Source organism: Diabrotica undecimpunctata, chromosome 7 (genome assembly GCF_040954645.1).
Source record: "Diabrotica undecimpunctata isolate CICGRU chromosome 7, icDiaUnde3, whole genome shotgun sequence".
NCBI classification, from domain to species: domain Eukaryota; kingdom Metazoa; phylum Arthropoda; class Insecta; order Coleoptera; family Chrysomelidae; genus Diabrotica; species Diabrotica undecimpunctata.
The window spans coordinates 15239953-15260816 of NC_092809.1; the positions used below are offsets into that span (position 1 = coordinate 15239953).

A 20864-nucleotide genomic window follows, 5' to 3' on the forward strand; every position below is an offset into this window, starting at 1 on the left:
CTATATTTATTTTTCCTAGTACTAGGCCATGGTCGGATCTTACATTGGCGGAAGATAGAGTGCGCACATCTATTATTTTTTATTCTGATTTTTATTTCTTGAGACTTGTTAACATTCACTCATAACTCGTTAGACAGAGTACCTAGATAGTGCTACTATTTCACTCTCTTATTGGTCTGGTTATGTGTGTATATATTGTCGGTATTCCGGGCCGACTTTGCTAAATATTACATTTAATATTAAAAATATTACATCTTGTTAAATATTGGATTTAATTTAAGTATGTAGAGTGTATTGTGTGCACAAACATTTTAATTCTTGCTAGATGTAGAGAAAAACATGGATCTCCAAAATTCAATCTGATTTAGATTTTTGTGTACCTTCCAGATACTATATATGCAATTTCAAAAATTAACTATATTTGTAACTAAAGGTGAAATCGATGAATACTGAGAGTCGAATTGTTTGCAAAAATCTCACCATGTCTGACTTCACAAAGGAAACTTATACTTAAACATACAAAGGCAATGCCATTCAATATCTAATGGTCACTAATGGATACAAATGACTAATGTGTCAAGTTCATCTTTACAGATATCATACTGCTTTTTGCCATTATGAGACCCTTACGCGAGGACTTCAAGATAAAGAGAAATTGAATAAAAAAAGACGGCTATCCATCTTTATTTTGCTTTCTACCTCAAGAAAAACATTTTTGTTCGTGTCCCTCAATTACTGACGTGAAAATGTAATAAAACAAGCGCCAGATTTTTTGTTTTCGATAAGAAAAAATGTGTAAAAGGTATTTTCTCGAAAGCCTTTATTTGATATAAGACGACAGTGAATACTTTGGAATGCATACAAATTTGGATTTTATTTTATTACGTTTATAATCTAATATATTATGCCTTTTAGATATAAAATACTAAATTACTAGAAAAGTGTGTTTAGTTAGAAAAGTAGCATTTATACTTTGGAAGAGTTTGCTTTGGACAGAAATATAAGCTAGATAATGTTTTAATGTTTATATATTTTATAATGTAAAATGGAACAACAAAAATGGACAGAAACTGTAGAAAGTCTTAATTTTCAAACCTCAAGTAGGCAAGCATGGACACTACTAAGCAAATTAGTAAGCGGAATTCCCATAACAAGGAACAAAACAAAAATTATCAAAAATACTATTGCCTCATATCTGGTATCGACATCTAGCGTCCGAAAGACAAGCTGTCACACAAAATCAAGATAAAACTAGAGCTAAAAATTTTAAAATTTCAATCTACAGAAACCGAATACTCCTGCCATTTTACTTTTGAAAAAGTCACCATAGCTCTTAAGGATGTAAAGAAAGGTGAAGTTCCAGGTTTTGACAATATTTATCCCGAATTTGCGAGAGAATAGATGGTCCACTTTTTCACAGACATTATGAAGACCGGTAATATACCACAGAAACTCAAACGCTCGAAGATCATTGCCATATTAGAAACAGGGAAACCAAATAATAACAGCCCTAAGAACTACAGACCGATAACCATACTTTTGGCGACGTTCAAGCTACTAGAACGACTTATCTACAACAGAATTAGTCAATAGCTACTTAAATCAATACCGGTTGATCAGTTAGGTTTCCGACCGAAAAGAAGCCGCGAAGATCAGGTTCGTTCACTTACCACATTTATTAAGGCAGGGTTCCAGAGAAAACAAGACTGCAGCCGCATTCATAGACAATATAGTCTGGAGAGAAGACATAATATACAAACTCCTCCTTACAATCTTCTGTAAATCCACTGCTCTAACAATCAATAGCATGCTAGCCAATCGAACGATTGAAGTAGACCTGGGAACCGACATCAGTACTTCAAGAAAACTGAAAAATGGACTACCTCAGAGATCTGTCCTAGTTCCTCTTCTCTTTAGCCTGCACATCGCTGCTATACCAGAAATCAGATCAACGAAGTTTGGTTACGCTGAGGACTGGTTCCTTGCAACAAGGTGTAAGTCAATTGAAGAAACAGAAGAAACCCTCACGGCGGACTTACACACAACAGGAAAGTATTTTCATAAATGGGGGCTTCAACCAAACGCTACCAAAACATAGGTTTTCAGTTTCCACCTAAATAACAAGCTTGCCGGAAAAACACTTCACATCCAATTTGGAAACGCCACACTCGCCTACAATAAAATACCAAAATCACCCAGAAGCTGTGCAGCACAACATGGGGGCATCGGCTTTCACCTTGCGATCATCTGCCCTGGGCCTGCTCTTCTGAACCGCTAAAAACTGCTCTTCAGCCTGGCTTAACAGCTCACATATATACAAAGTAGATGAGATAAAATATACACAAAGTAAATGAGAATGATTGCTGGCGTTATCAAATCTACACCCACGCAATGGCTCCCAGTACTGAGTCACATTCCACCACTTAAACTACGGCATATATACTCCCTCACTCCCACTATTGAGTACAGAAAGATACTTAGTAACGAGATTCTGCCAATCCATTAAGATATAGATGCTGCCAACGGTAAAGATGCAAACACTCCTGACCACGACACCGTAGACGAAATTTGGTTTAGTCCCCACTTCCACGCGGAACACACTGTACTATGCAACATCGAAGGTAGAACGTTTTAGTTTGGTTAGTATAATTAAACTTGTAATAGAACCTTTCTGCCTTTACGTGAATTTTGACTCCGCCTTCGCGCAGCTTCATGGTCAGAAGTGTTTGCACTATTTTTAACTGTCTACACTTCAGATGACCGCCAATAAAAACAGCACAGACTGCTGTGCAAAATAAGTTCAACTTAACTACCACTTGGACTTGAGAATGAATGGAACAAAAAAATAGCAGCTTACCGTGCATCACACAAAAACCACCAGATTTTGACTTACCACGAAACATTTGGACTATGCTGAACCGAATCAGAATCCAACACGGCAGATGCGGTTACATAATGCACAAATAGGGTAAACGACCAACCCCACTCTGTGAATGCGGACAACCACACACCATCTGTCACATCACAGAACAATCCCACAAGATCCTATCATGGCAGGTCAAAGGACTTCCCAATTGCAACTCCATAGTCGATAGACTATATAAATAAGACGTTCGTTTGTAAACATATGTATTATATTTTATACAAAATATACGTAAATTTAAACGTAATGTGTCAAGTGCCACACCATAAACAATAAAAAAATTTAAAATGATTTTAATTCTTATTTGTGTATGAAAATAATTATTAGGAGGGCTCCAGAAGAAGATGAGGCAGACCAGAGCTGAGGAGGATAGATGACGCAACACAAACAACACAAGATGCCTAGAGGATGGTGTTGCCAACTAAAAATCTAAGCAAGGGAAAATTTAAACTTACAAAAAAAGTTTAACAAAGTCAAGGTCCATTAAGGGCTTTATAACCGTGATGATGGCAATGACAAACACGGGGAGTACAATACCAAGTAGCGCAAAAATTTCAAATTATTTATTAAAAATTAAACGACATTATTTGAACAATTTTACTAGCTTTGTTTTTATAAGTACTAATCTATTTTATATTCTACAGTATAACACCACGTCTTAGATCCAATCATTTTAGGAATATTAAATACGGTACAGAATTTAAATTTATTTCGTTAATTAATTAAATATGTATGTTAATTACGTACAGCGTTTCAGCTATAAAGAATAAAGCAATAATGAAATTTGTGATACTTTGCTCCGTTAAAACGGAGGTAATTAACTTATGTTCGCCAGAAAAAGTAACAAAGAAAATGGAACTGCCGCTTTAATTATTGAAAGGAACAGCTTGTGCTACGTCCGTTCTATAAATCGTACTAGAAAAGCGCAATATAACATTAAGTATTAAGACCAAGGAGCATTCAAAAAACGTGTACTTAGAGCTTTTAAAGATATTAAAATATAATATAAAATAAAGAAACCTAAAGTTTCTCTATAAAATTAAAAAAAAAATTGAAATTGGTAACCCATTTTAACCATTTTGTTTTCAAAAAACGTAATAAAATGTCTACTTCGTGACATAATTTATGTCCTACTGCTTATTATATATATATATATATATATATATATATATATATATATATATATATATATATATATATACGGAGTTTGTTATTTCCTGGCTTGAACGTTTCAGGAATTTGTCACTTTCAATAAGCATTTTACGATATACATAAACATTACATTACATTACACGACATTGACAAATAGATATCTGCCATAGTGCATTAAAAAACAATTCAATTTATTAAATTTTATACACATTGAAAAGACCCTAAACAACTTTCGCTTTCTAAAACACATCTCACTCTTTTTTGAAATAATCTTTTTTGAAAAAAATCTCTGGAAGAGAAACTGAAACGTCAATCAGCAGTAACGTAATTTTCATTACAATCATTTGTGGCTTAATACCACATAAATATAATAGTTCACTTAACATGCCACACGAAAACAGTTTCCTTTTTAAAGAAGAGCTTTTTAATTGTCTTGACATTTTTTCTACTATATTATGATTATATGATCGTTTCCAGTTATCCTGTTGGAGCTTTTTTGGTCTCTTCGTCAAAAGTTTTCTTACATATCTTCATTTATTTATTGGTTTTTCTACAATATTTAAAAAAATTCCTTTTTAAAAAAATTTAAAAACTTTTTAAAAAATAGTGGTGTGACGTTAGTAAAGCAAATTTTGGGAAGAATCGAGAAAAGTGGAAACTGATGAGAAACATCAGTATTCTCAGTTTGTTGCACATTAAATCAAGTTTGTGTAAAGCTCACACTTCTCCGCACTTCGTGAATTTTAATGAAAACTATAATTCATTCAGTTCGTAGTTTTAACTGCAGTTGGTGCTGGTTTAGTATTCTAGTTACATACAGATGGATTTTCCATATCTCAAAGTTCATCATATTCTATTCGACTTCCTAAATTCACGCTTTTTTAAATGAATCAGATTTGACTTGAAAACTTTCGAGTTGATCTGCATTTCTAAGAAAGCTGTATTTGCATATGAATTTGGAATATTTATTTTAATTTAAAGAAAGAAAACGCAAAATATACATAAATACCAAAAATATTTCATGTGTTATTTTAGTGATTTTTTATTTAAGGTTGCTTATTATAAAAAAAAACAGATAAAAATGTGAACCAACTAATTTTTAATTATACTAAATTATTATTCAGTACCAGAGGAACAATATTAATCAAATTTTACCGTTGTAAAAGACGATATTGTTATCAAAGCAAAAAGCAGAAAAGACACGATAGAAACATTTAACAGGAAGATCAAGTAGCATACAAATTTGCCTCTATCGGGTCTTAACATATAGATCAGAAACATAAATACAGTATTGCCCAAAATAAACAGTACTGAAACTGAAACATAGATGTCTCTTTATGCGCGCTGTCATATTCAAATTAACTAGTTGTCACGTAATCCTTAAACAATTAAGTATTAAGACCTATTTGTTAAAAATGATTTTAAGTACAGAGGAAAAAGTGTTTCTCGTGGAGCATTATTTTCGCTCATACGTAATCGGCCGATTAATAACGTGTTAATAAACGTTTTCCAAGTAATGCTGTAATTTTGAAGGTTGTTGAACAGTTTAGAAATACTAGTAATGTATTTTGCCAACTAAAAAGAAACTCAGGGCGTCCCAGGACAGAACAACGATAACCATGACCGTGTTTTTGAGCGAATCTTGGAAAATCCGAAGGCCAGCCAGACAAGAACAGCGTTGCATCTTGGCTTAAAACGAACTTCCTTGCAAAGGATCCTTTCGTATGTGATTCAGGTACATCAAAAATTACATTTCAGGGATTATCACAGTAGAGTGGAATATTGTGCCAGAATTCTTGTATTACAACTTGTTACTATTCTTGTATTACAACTTGTTACGTGTTACTAGTAGTATTAGCAGAATATATGGGAAACTAATAAAAAATCGAATAGAAAAAGAATACCAAGATATGGAAGCCGAAGAACAGGCTTCTACAGGCATCTACAATAGACCATGTCTTCTCTATTACCCAGATAATTGAAAAGAAAGTTGCTCGTGGCCAAGAAGTCCATCTGACGTTCGTAGACCTTAGGAAAGCATATGATAGTATCCCGCTTGATCAATTATGGGAGGCACTGGGGAAAACAAATATAAATATAGAATTGATTGAAGCAGTAAAAACGTTGTACTACCAACAAACAACAAGAATTAAAACAGGAAATCTGATAACACCGGGATTCAAAGTGACTAAAGGACTAAAACAAGGATGCTGTATATCCCCAACATTATTCAAAATATACCTCGAAGCAGCACTCAACAAATGTAAGAAAAAATGTACGAATATGGGCATACCACTAATAGACTTAACTTTGTACACTCTGTGCTTTGCGGATGACCAGGTCATCATCGCACAGGACTCTGAAGACCTTAGTTACATGATGCGAAAACTATTAGAAGAGTTTACAGAGTGGGGTTTGGAAGTGAACATGGAAAAAACTGAGTACATGAGTATCGGAGGAGATCAACATAACCTTCTCGTAGAGGAAAATCAAGAGATCAAACTAGGTGATGACTACAAATACTTCTAGACTTCTGGCGCCGCTCGGCGGGAATCTCCAGACGCGACAGAATAACAAACGAGAGAGTCCGAGAAATCATGGGGGTTACACATAATATTGTTGATGACATCAAAACGACACAACTCAGATTGTACGGACACGTAAGGAGAATGCCGGAGAATAGAATACCAAGACAAATTCTTGAATGGCAACCAAGAGGTAGGCGAAGACCAGGAAGGCCTAGAAGAAGTTGGAGAGAAGGAGTTGATAAAGAAATCAGAGAAAGAGAACTGGAGGACGATCTATGGAACGATAGAATGAGATGAAGTTTCGTTGACGAACGTTGTAAACCGACATATTATATATATATATATATATATATATATATATATATATATATATATATATATATATATATATATATATATATATATATATATATATATATATATATATTCTTGTAGTACAGTATGAAAATCCTAAAAATGTATGGTTTTCAGACGAAGCACATTTTCATTTGTCAGGCCATGTAAATCGTCGCACAAATCGATTTCTGGGTTTTGCCAGATCAGACGAAGTTCAAGAAGTTCTTTTTCATAGCGCAAAAGTGGCAAAACTTTTATATCTTTACTAAATAATCTCAATAAATGAAACGATGTACTTGCTTTATACAATTTTTTCTAATAAAGTATGTTGACAACCAAATATTTGGTCATTTTTATGCAAGATCTTAAATATTATATCTTGAAAAGAATATTATTAAGTCATGAGACCGAAAAAATTTCTGTAAAAGTGGAATTTTTGAACTAATATCAAAAAGAGCGATAGCGGAATATTTTGATAAAATAGTTTGTCCTATTTCTTGTTAGAGATATTTTTTATTTTCTTTATAGTATATTATTTATAGCTATAATGGCGATAAAAATGAATAAGAAAGAAATATTTAGCAAATTAAAGTCATTTAATAGTTTACAAACTAGAAAACATCTTTTTTTAATAAGAAATTATCTTTAATTTGTTTACCTTTTTCTTTTTTTTGCATGCTTCACTGAGAAACTATCCTAAACAGTTTATTGTTATAAATTTCTTATGATTTCAGAGCGACTATTTCTTGTGAATTCATTATAAACTAAAACTTACGACAACTTAACTTATTTATCATCAAATACTTGGAATCAGTATCTCATACGGATGTCATTATACAAACTTTATTTCTCAGTAGACGTGATTCGAAAAGCAAACTGAATCAAATTCGACGTACCGTAGAAACTTCAGTATTCACCATTAACTTCAGAAAAAGAGACTTGTACATGCCCTTTTAACGTCACTTTTTGGAATGATATTGCTGACAACTTTTATTGGCTGACTAAACTAAACTTTTCTGTATTTCAAAGCACTCGTATCGAACGAAAGATGTCAATAAATATAAGATACGAGTTAAAACAAAATTCATGTAAAAGTAATCAAAGCAATAGTTCCCCATTATTTTTTCATATATACCATATATCATACGATCTATTGTTCCAAATGTTTATTTATTTATGTAGCTTGACAACCCTTGAAGGAACGGGGCTTAAAAGTTTGTTTTAAAAACAAAATAATATTTTATTAATTACAAAAATTAAAAGCCTTTACTCGGTTTGTATATTTATACCTCTTCCCTATTATTAGGCTTCCTTCTATTCTCACATTATAATCTTTTAATTTTAACTTTTAATCAAGGTCTTTTTCCAAAGATATATTTCTCTTATTAAGTATCTCTTATACAGTGTGTTAATTTTAAAACTTACAATGGGCTATATCTTACGAACAAAAGCTGATATCGAAAAATGCTTAAAACTGTTTCTAGGATATTAAGGGGGAACTAAAATGACATGAATGAGAACTCACTCCCATCAACCTCCTAAGCCCCACCCACCACAACTAAAAAAGTTTAAATTGCAAACCTCTACTTTTGTGACACATCATTGAATATACTATAAAAAATGCTATCCAATTGTATAAATAATAATTATACAGGGTGAAGCAATAATTGTGAAACTTTGGCTTAAATCGAAAATGTAATGAGGTTTTTATTGATTCTGTTGACGACTATGTATAACTATTGTTTAATAATTATACAGGGTGTTAATATCAGCCGGTTTACTATGACTTTTGTATTTGTAATACTATTTCCCGGACTATTATTTTTAATGATAAGTTCCTGTCGGAATTTTTTTTTGTTAAATAAAAACATAATTTGCCGTTTTTGCAAAATAAGTTGAAAACATCTGCGTTTGGGTTCTGTTATATTCAATAATTTTTGGTTTATTTGAGAAATTTATACTTGAATAGGTAAATATCATTTTCATATCCTCCCAGAACCTTTAATAACACAATTCAATGTGTTAAACAAAATATCATACTTATATCTGTAATTAATTCAAATAAAAATCAACTATTAATTATACCTACAAACCTTTCCTTGCGCTTAATGAATTTAGCTATATCTACATGGAAGATATATGCACAGAAATAGACTCAGAAGAGTACATATATAAAGGAAGTAATAAACTAACGATAACCGAAGAAATCCCTTCTGCAATCCAATTAATAAATTTCAAGAAAAATACATTGTCATTTGAATATTTTGAAGTAAAGATAAAGAAGATAGATTCTAACAGAACCAGCGACGGAAAATGGATAGTTACAGTTCCAGACGAAGAATCACAATTATCGAGTGCCCAAACTCAAAAGAAAATTTACCAATACATGAAAGCTACGTTTTAGAATCAGTTCCTGAATGTACCGTGAAAATCAAGAATGAAGTCTTTCAAACAGAAAAAATTCGTAAAAGTCACTTTGCTCATATAAATCTTTCAAAAGTTATTCCTTCTATTAATATTTTTGAAAATGAAAGTTCAAATTTTTCACCAATAAATCTTAAAACAATTAACCTTAGAAAGACTAAAGATATTTTCGAAAAGTACGAAACACAAAAATATAATTTAAAAGACAATGATTCAATATATTATAAACACACAAGTTTTTGGACAATCTGTATATATAATAATTTTCATTTTCATTTCATATTATTTTACTAAATATTGTAAAACTGTGTCAAAGAAGACAAGAAGAAAAAAAAACGAAACCCAAGGATTTATTGTGTAAAGAAGCACACCCCAAGGACATGCTTCTTTCTAAGGGTGGAGGCGTTATTTCCCTGGATTGTATAATGTGTGACGACATATAACGACTATTTATATACCAATGTGTAATTAGATTAAGAGCTTTTAGTTTTTTAATTGTTACCATACTTGTACGTTACTAATAAATAAATTTTGTTACGAAAATAATTTTTTAAAAAACCGTTTTCGGCTTTAACTTTAACTTAACTGGAATAGGTAGAACTAGATCTTTTTGTTTTTGTTTATCAGCAAACAGTAATTATATTTAGATGAACAAGTTCTTGTTTTTATTGCATTAAAATAGACTTTGTCGTTTTTGTCTAGGAACCTGTTGCACTGAATGTTGATTTAGGAATTCAGGAATGTTTTGTTTATCGGTAAATATAAAACGAGTTGGTTCATAATAAAATTCAAGTTAAGTGGAGAACTTATTTTTTATTTACGTCGACATTCTGGACTGATGTAATACAAGTTATTGTGTTTTTATTTTTAATTAAAATCAACTAGGAGTAGGTAGAACATCTTGACTTTTTGATCTATTGTAAGCTTTATTGATGGTACTTCCTGGTCTACTAACTCAGTTGGCTGATAACCTTAGTTTTACCTGGACGTGGTGCTATTTTGAGTAGGGGGCAGTATGTTCTTTTTTACATAAATCTTTTGTCGTCGACATTATTTAGCTTTATTTTAAATTTATATAGTCTTTTAAATATAAATCAAAGGTTTTTATACCGTTTTGGAAGTAGCATTTTGCAAATGCTTTAAGTACGTAATAATACCAGAATCATAAAAGTTTTTTCATTAAATTAAAGTCGATTTACTTACTTTCAGATATCACTGATTCAAATGATTTCAAATCGGTTTGAAAATTTTGCAATCTTCTGATATTTTTATTAATTTTATTAATTTCATAAATTATATTAATTTAACTAGTATTTTTGCACTTCATTTTAAGTTGTTTTCACCTATTTTTATACACCCATCACCGCTTTCTTCTGCCAAGTACGTATTCCTATATTTCTCATGTCTTCATCGATGTTATCAAGGAACCTTGTTTTGAGTCTTCATCTTCTTCTATGATCAATGGGTCTATCAAGGAGCGTTTTTCTAGCTAGGTTATTTTGTTCCATCCGCATTACATGCCCTATATACCTTAGACGTCTTATCTTGTAACGGTTGTATTGCCTACCACATTGGGATCACTTATAGGGACTTAAAAGTTGGGACAGAAATTGCTGGGCTAGAGATAGGGTAAGCAAAACAGACCGGAACGTTTGCGAATGGCTACCCTTTGTTTGATTGGAGAGCTGGGCGTGGGTAAGTGAATAAAAAAATTGGGACTGCAAAGGGGTAACTACAAAAAGTAAATCAAAAAGGTACTTACATGGATTTTCTGGACAACACAACACAAGAGGGTTCCTAAGCTATTTAAAATGAACGCCGCTTACAAGAATCTTCCTGCTGGGTGGAAAGATAGGCGTTTCTTTCCTAAAAATACATCAAAAGGGTTAGAATCTTTTTAAAGGAAATAATACTCTTGGTTTAGAGAGAAACGTTACATATTTATTATTATCTCACCATAAACAGTTACAAATACAAATAATAATAAAATACAAAAAAACGACTTACAATGGTGCTATCGGTTTACAACTCTAGACGTTGGGAACACTATAAGAACTTAAATTATTAATAAATTGAAATCATCCTGATCTTTCAATGCAGTTTACATTAACGTCAACCTTTTTTTAAAAACAAAACAAAACAAACTCCAAATTTATGGTTAGGTATGTACCAATGTCCGAAGAAAATTACGCTAACTGTCATAAGTCAAGATTAAATTTTAAAACTTTATAAGAATAATTAATATGACAGCTAAACTCCTAAAATTTATAATTTTATTTATTACAATTTTTTTAACTTGTCACAAAAGCAATTATATTGATGAAAAATGTCTATTTTTACTTTAAAAATTTTAAATAAGTATTATACATCCTTTAAAAATTTTGGGGTTGGAACTTGACTCAAAAACACTGCTAAACAAACAAATGCGTCTCACAAGCTGCAAAATGATCTGGAATGCAATCTTCAAAGTTCTGCTTTTCAAAACTTCCTGAAAACATGTGAATCCCTTATATCGTTGTAACACCTTACAAATCTTCCATTTAGGACACAATACAACACATATAATTCAGCAAAACTTGCCACATTGCCTGTGTTTCACAAACAAAATCTGCCGGTTTTTTGAATATTACACACCCCTGCTCTTTTCCTGTCAAGATCTTAAACCAACATGAATTTGACCTTGCTTCAGTTTCTGTACCAGCTTCCTCTCGCCCTCTTTACCCCACCTATCAGTCAAAGGGATTAGCCAATCGGAATTCTTTTCAACGACGCTTCTCAGGGGACTTCGACCTTGATTCATTGCTTGGGTTTGAAAATTGCAGAATTAAAACGTAAAATATGAATTATTTTACTACGCAGTTAAATTGCAGTGGAATTTTTCTTCGATGTGTCCAGACGCTTACGTCACACTATAAACAAAAACTCAAAGGAATTTTATACATAGCCCAGGGGCGTACCAAATAAATTGTGTATATTGAATATTCGATGGTTATAAGGAATTTATACATGCTATAATCTTAATATATTTTACGATATCTGGTTCCTGATATATTCTATAAAGTTGAAAGTTATATCGTCTTCTTCACACTACATTGCCATTCACTGCTCTATAGATTCCCCCTAGTGCTTTTCATTCAAGATATTCCAACATGTTTCCGGTCCTTTTTGTTAGAGCCCAGGTCTTTGAACCATATATTAAGAGTTAAGGGTTTTATTTTTGTATTTCTCGATATAATTGCGAAATTAAAAAGAAGAAGATTGAGCCCAAAATAGCATGCGTTGGTCGTGTAAATTCTGCGGTTTATTGCTGCGATAGTATTACTTTTAGTGTTAAGAAGGAATTGGTGGTTGCGTTCTTATTTTCATATACTTTATTTTGTTGGTGTTTATTATTAAACCCATTTTTGTAGCTGATTCTTCTAATGCTACATACGCCTCTCGTACAGCGTTTTTAGTTCTCCCAACAATATTGGTATCATCAGCATAGGCAAGGATTTGCACCTGCTTTATTATATATTAAACCAATGGTTATGATTTGTGACATACGTATTGTAAGTTGTATACAGCCAACCACTGTGAATTTTTCTAAGTGATCTTATAGACGTTTGCCACTTTTCAAATATTTATTTTTCTTCTGTTAGCCAGAAAAAATTTGTTTTAGTAAATAGTGCTTACATAATTTTGCCTACGTGTTTATATAATTTAATTTTTACCAACATTTTAAGCAGGTTTTCATTTAATATATGTGGGCACGGTTTTCTACCCACTCAAAGTTCTATTTACACATAACCAGCACAAATTTCTGCTGAAATTATGTACCGAAGTTTCTGCAAATATAAATAGATTTAACTTTATTTCCAGGTCTGTTCTACCCATATTCATTAGCCTTGGGAGCGGCGTGTGGACTACTCATTCTCACCGTACTAATGATTTACGCATTTCTAAGAAGAAATCGGGGAAAATGTAATGACGAAGAGAAGCAAAATTCGTCGAGCATATTGGTGTATCCAACGAAACAAAGCGGATCGCCCCCTCAATTTTTGTAAGTTTATGCTTTTGTTACTTCTGACTTATATACAGTGTGATACATTGTAACATTTTTAAAATTTTTTAAATTATTTTATTCTCCAACATACAGCGCCACTTGTGTTTTTTCAAACTTTTTTACTGTTTTTTACTAATTTTTAAAAGAGTACTACGATTTTCGTCGCACGTTGAGAACTATAGGATATTGTATCCTGCTAAAACAGCAGGAAGTATCTTGAAAACGCCGATTATATATACATACTTTCTCCCATAAATCTTAAACCCGCTACTCACGTTCCAACGTCGCGGTACGATTTTGTTGAATGCTACAAAATTGAACGTAATTTGATCGTGTATTTCCACCATTCGACAAAATTGGCGCGATTTGACGGCAGACAAACAAGTTAGTCTGTAGAAGTACGACAGGGTACGACTGCAAAAAAATCATTTGCTGGTAAATTTTGACTTTTGATTGAGTGTCTTGGAAAATAAAATCGATATCATATGTCGAAAATTGCTATCACGATAAAACCACTAGAAACTAATCTGTGAATATTTTGGGTAGTAAATTTCAAAAAATGAAAGCAGATACAGATAAAAAGTAGGTATAGACCTCAAATAAGTCTATGTAAAGATAAAAGTGGGCAAATAATCAGTGACCAACAAAAAGTCACAGAAACCTAGAAGCATTATTTTCAGGCCCTACTTGGTACACAAGTAGACATGGAAGATGAAATGGGTACGAACTATCTAGAAGAGAATAAAGTAGAGAGTGGAGTAGAAGCTCCAACCATAGAGAAATTTCTCGAAATTATTAAGGCCCAATAAAACAATAAAGCCCTGTGAGTTGACGAAATACCAGCAGAATTGTATAAGTAAGTGGCGACCACCTAGCAAGTCACATCCACGCGCTCATCAAAGACATATGACAAGAAGAGTAACTAATACCCTACGACTGGAAGAAAAGTATAGTATGCCCGATCTATAAAAAAAGAGACAAACTCCAGTGCAAAAACTACCGTGGAATTTCTCTACTATGTACAGCATATAAAGTCCTCACGTATATTATAAACCAGTGGCTCCAACCAAGAAAATATTATTGGAGAGTATCAGACGGGAAAGATCGACACTGGATCAAATATTTACAGTCAAACAGATCTTGAGTAAATCATGGGAACATGACATTGATGTTCACAACGTGTTTGTAGACTTCAAACAGGCATACGACTCAGTCAAAAGAAACAAACTCTACAATATATTGGCTGAATTGGCAATACTACACAAGCTAATTAGACTCATTAAGGCCACAATGGATAAAACTCAGACATTTGTACGAATACAAAACCACCGGACAAACTTTTTAAAAATTTCGCAGGGACTAAAGCAGAGAGATTTGCTGGCGCCAACTTTTTAACCTGACACTGGAGTATGCGGTTAGGCAAACGCAAACTGGACGAGGAAACATACTGACCAATCGAACGGTTCAACTGGCCGCTTATGCTTATGATATTAATATTATGAGTAGAACATTAACAGGAGCACAGGAAACATACGCAGAATTAAAAACACAAACAGAAATGCTAGGTCTGGAAATTAACACAGAAAAAACAAAAATAATGATACAGACGAGAATCACCCAGTCCCACAAAGCATTATACATGAAGATGGCATTAAAACGTTTGGAAAGTTCACATACTTGGGAGTAGAAATATTTGCCGATGGATCAGAAGATGAAGAAATACGGAAGAGAACAACGCAGACAAACAGAGCTTATTGTGCCCTCTCTTATATATTTCGGTCTAAAAATATCCACCGAAATACAAAGATCAGAATCTATAAAACCTTAATTCGACCAATAGCAATATGGCAGTGAAGCAAGGGTCCTGAATGAAATATCCAAAAGCAAACTCAACACATTTGAAAGGAAAATACTGAGGAGAATACTAGGACCCGTGAGGGAAAACATAATCTTCAGAAGTCGATACAACAACGAGCTTTATCAACTTTATAAGGAAGCACCACTGTTAGACTTCATTAAAATACAAATATTGCAATAGGCCACACATGCGATAAGAATGGGAGAGGATAGGCTACAAAAAAGAGCATTAAATGCAGGGAAAGAGACCGGTTAGGAAGCCAAAAAAGCGCTGGAAAGATACAGTAAACAGCGACGCACAAGCCCTTTTAGGAGTCCGTGTATGGAGAAGATCAGCCACAGAAAAACAAGGGTGGAGGTAAAAAATAAAGGAGGCCAAACTCAATTTGGGCTATAGTGTCGTAGTAGTAGAAGAAGAAAGCAGATACTAATGAAGAGTTGGTAAAAAAGGAAATGAATAATTTTCGAGCAGGGAGTTAAAATTATTTGGATATAATCGCAATTCTTCTAATAAATGTAAGTGACAGTACGTATGTCTTTTCAGCAACCAATCTTTGCACCACTACCTACGTTTCTTGTATTTTTTTCGTTTATACAAAGAGTAAGAGCCTATAAAAGTATGTTACATGTTTTTGATTTGACTCATACTGCAAAATCGGTACATTTGTTCTTATCCGATTTTCAACATTATTGTACTGCAATTGCATTCGACAAAATCGTACTGAACCATTGAAACGTGGGTGGCGGGCTTTAGTGCCTCTTTTAAATTAATGGTATTTGATAAGGTTAGAAATTTTTTGTCCATTTGTTCGAAGTGGAAGCTTACAACTAGAAAAATTTCACTTCTGAGTGGATCTTTTATGGGGCAAGACATGTTTTCTCTGGCGATTTGTTTGATTTTGTTGAGTGCAATATTCTTACTACAAATAATTTTATTAAGACATATATAGTCATAATAATATCATATCAATCTCAAAACTAAATAGAGATTTATTCTATAAATCTTCTGAGATTTATTATAAGTGTAAAGTATATATATAATAATGGATTTATTACGGCTGTCGCCGCTTCTCCGCCCCCAATTTCCATCTTTTTCTGTCATATGCAGTTGCCTCTTCTAAGTCTCTTGCCGCCATTGCTTCATCAATATCGTTGCGCCAACTTCTCCGTGGTCGTCCTCTCTTTCTTCTTTCAGGAGGGATCTATTCCAGTATTCTTCTAGGCCATGTGAACTCTGGCATTCTTTTAACATGTCCGAACCAGATTAATTGTTTTCTTTCTATGTCATCATTGATATTTCTCTCCATTTTTATTTCGTTTCTTATTTGTTCGTTTCTAACTCTCTCCAGTTTCGATCTACCGCAGCTTCGTCTCAGATAATCCATTTCTGTCGTCATAAGTTTGTTTCTATTAGCTTTGGTGACGTCCCATACTTCCGAACCGTAAAGTGTAATACTTTAGACTATACTACCGTAAATGTGTTTTTTGGTTTCTCGTCGAATTGTTTTTTGCCAGAGAAGAGAGTTTAAGGCATGGGTCGCTGCTCTGCCCTTGTTTATTCTTTCCCTGATTTCATCTGCGCTATTTCCCTTCTTGTTGAAAATGACCCCCAAATATTTGCAGGATTGCACGCCTTTGATTTTGTGGTCTTCCAAGACTAGGTCACATATTTCATCTGTTCCCACTGAGAGATATTCAGATTTTGTCATATTCATGTTTAGACCTGCCACCTCATATTCTTCTTGCAGTTTTCTTACCATATCTAAGATCGTAGCTGTCTTCGGCAATTACTACCTGGTCATCCGCAAAGAAAAGTGTATATAGCTTGTTTTCTTCCACCGTTATTCCCATGTTTCTACATTTTTTTTACCCATTTCACTAATGATCTGTCCAAATAGATTTTAAATAAGGTGGGTGACAGACAGCAGCCTTGTCTAAGTCCCTTTGTTGTTTGAAAAGGAGAGGTGATTTCTTGTCCCATTTTAATTATTGCAAAGTTTTGTTCGTAATATTTTTGAGTAGCGTTAATAAGAATTGGGTTTATTTTCAAGTTACCCATTTCTATCCATAGTTGGGAGATCGGTTCACTGTCATATGCTTTTTCCAAATCTATTAAAGCTATATGAGTTTCTCTATTTCTCTGCACTCGTTTTTCCATTGCAATTTTTAATGTGAAAATATTATCCATAGTGGAGCGTCCGGCCCTAAATCCCGCTTGTTCTTCGGGTTGTTTGTCTTTAATATCATTTTCTATCAGGTTTCGTAGTACTTTTGAGTATAGTCGGCCTATAGTAGCAATCACTGCGATCCCTCTATAGTTTTTAGGATCCATCTTTGTGCCTTTCTTGTGTATTGGAGAGATATACGATTGTCTCTATTCTTCTGGAACTTCTTCTCCGTTTAAGCATCTTTCGAATAATTTTCGGATCATTTCAAACAGTTTTGATGATCCATATCTAATCAACTCTGGATGTATTCCGCCTGGGCCTGGGGATTTTTTTAATTTCATTCCCTTAACTGCTTCTTTCACTTGTTCTATTGATATTAAGTGTAAAGTCAGTGTTTAAATTTTAAAGAGGAAAACAGGCTGTGTATTACCAAGAAGAGCTCGACAGTTGCTGGATCTCTGGCAATTTCAAGGTCATATATTTGTCCACCTGCTGAATTGTATTGAGTACCAAAGTAATTAAAAAAGGTTACCACGAACTTTACTTTAATTTAGTTATTGTGTCTTTATAACCACGGTGCCGAAATTTAATTTGCTAAACACAGTTCCGGTTAAAAAACAAAAAGGTAAAGATTCCAGTTCCTAAAGCTACTGTTTAGCAACTATTCGTAGAAAATTTGATTTGTGGTTATATTTCCAAACATTAACGCTATTAACTCTCATAAGGTTCATTACAAGCAACTTGTTTTTAAATAAAATTGAGACCCATACGATAATTTCCCTGACAGTTACAGTACACCAAAATAATACCGGTAGTAAATAATAATTAGTTGTATTTAGACAAATATAATTTTCATCCTCCGTATCTACTTAGGTACTAAATAATTTTAAACATATTTATTTAATATTTTGAGAGGTACTGGAGCTGACACTTTTCCTCATTTTACCGTCCTACACTTTTCTAAAACGAAACCGGAGAAAATATAACGACAGAGAGGAACAAAATTCGTCGAGCATATTGGTGTGAGCGACGATGCAAAATGGATATCCCCTACAGTTTTTGTAAGTGCACACTCTCATTACTTTCAGCAACATAATGTAGTCCCTTGTTTATTTAGTAAAAAAAAAGAATAGGGTCTAAATATTTTCCTGTTGTATCTTAACGATGAGATTTTCTAAAAACCTAGGCGTTAACTTAAAAAGCGAGACGAGAAATATAAAAGATTTAAAACGCTTGCTTTATTAGTTATCATACAAGTACGAACTATACGAATACGTCTCTATATATACATTACGTACTATGAGTATGTCGTATAAAAAAAATGAGTATGTCGTATAGTTATTTTCTCTATAGTAAAATGCTTAGGCGAGCGTCACGGAACTGGCGCCACAAAATGCAGTCGTCACAAGTAGCGTCATGGAATAGCGGTTCTTGACATGGATTCACTACTCCCGATCAGTTTGTTTCTAGTCATAATATATTTACCCTAAGCAGGTTTAAAATATAAACTACATGAAAAGTAACTAACAAAATACAGACATTAAATGAAAAGTAAAAAATTTAAAGTGTATCTGTCAATAAAGTATAGTAAAACAAACAGAAAATAAAATATGGACACTTACATTTGATTCTGAACCATTCTCGAACTTCAAAATTCAATATAAGTGTCATCCCATGCGATTAATAAAAATTTAAATAAATTAATTAATTAAAAGTCCATTTTATTTGTAAATTTCAGTTTTCTTTAAGTTAGATTTAATCCAAAAATGAACTTATACATGAAAGGCACTTTAACATTTACAAAGAAAAAATTGATTGTTTAGATGATGAATTATATATCTTTAAAAAGTTTCTTTTGGCAAAAGACACAGGTATGTCTTTGTTTCAACAGATCGAACCTTTCATATAACTTCATAACAAAGAGGTACTTATTTAATATAAATAACATTAAACACATTTTGTACAGTAGATTAATTATAATTTTTTTTGAAATACCTAATTCAATTTTTAGTTTATATCATTATATTATGACAGAAAAAACAAAAAAGGCGACTACCAAAATGACACTAAACCTTATCTTCGTTAATAATGAACGTATAGCGATATGGGTACGAGATATCACATGCCGGTATCAATATATTGTAATGATGTTTTGTTTGTGAATAGTTTTATGAGCAATGAGTGTTTTTAAATAACATATATATAGGGCTTTTATCGCGGTTCTCAAAGAATTAGTTTGTAAGTACTTTTTGAAATTATCTTTATTATATCTGTTATAAAACACACATATATAACTAATATAGACAATGTAAATTTAAAACAACTATCTTTAAATTGAAATTCTTATGACACTAATTAAATTATGTTACTATTACTATTATGACACTAATTAAATTATATTAACAAAATTTGGTACCTTTCTGTCACTGAATGCCTAAATGAAACTGTTCTCCAAAAGATTTTAATCACCACTCAATGTCTTCGTTGTCAGCCTCGGTTATCTTTCTTTTGTAAACTTGTCTTGCCAAATACACCACAATGTTTTAATTATCAGCTTCCACCATTTTAGAATATTTTTCTTCTAAATAGTATTTATAAATCAGTAAAATATTGTTCTTTCTTCTTTTCTATGTATTCTTCTTTCTAATAATCTTTTTTTCTCTTCCAATCTCCAATTACCATATCTATTATATAATTTTAATATTCAATTAATACTCTTCTTCCATTCTCCAATCACAATATACATAACATAATTTTTAATCTTCAATAATATTCTCTTTATTCTGTTTCTTAATCTTCATCTAATATAATGATTCACTGATAACCGTGTATCTTGACTGAACTATTCTGAACTTACTGAACTTACTATATTGAACATCTCACCAACTGACTGACTGACTATATTGAAAATCTGATCAACTGACAGACTGACCTCTGACCAACTGACCGACTGACCTTCTGACCATTTTGAATCCAAATCACATCATATTTATCTCATTTTTTCTGTTCACGAATGTTCTTGAAATAAAATATGTTCGAATCCTTCTATTTCATAGACATTACCATGTTCGCGAAGATTCTACTGCGAACAAAGGTTAAATTCTTTCTATTGATATCCCGTTTTTATATTTCTAGATAATTCTTTTCTATTATATCTAGAAAACTACTATTATAACTAAAATTATATCGAGAATTTTATGGAAATTTAGGCTTTTCAGATCAGAATACAAATTACACACTTTAAATTAATAAATGACACTATTTTAAATCCATAACCAACTATACTTTAGTGTATACTTGGTTGCCTACAAAGATGGTGCACACAAATATATTTACAATATCATAATTATTATGAAAATAAACAAATTCTCTAATATATAATTTATAAATTATTTCTTTAATCACTATTTTGCTTTCTCCTATATTTAATA

At 32.5% G+C, this 20864-nt stretch overlaps 1 protein-coding gene across 1 annotated transcript in view; it reads left to right on the forward strand.

Annotated features, from left to right (window-relative positions):
• Nucleotides 1–20864, forward strand: part of LOC140446197 (synaptotagmin-15-like) — a 712326-nt gene that overhangs the window by 400918 nt on the left and 290544 nt on the right. The window contains exon 4 of the mRNA XM_072538735.1: nucleotides 13225–13405. Within this exon, the coding sequence (XP_072394836.1) occupies nucleotides 13225–13405 (181 nt within the window). The remainder of the gene's footprint in view (nucleotides 1–13224; nucleotides 13406–20864) is intronic.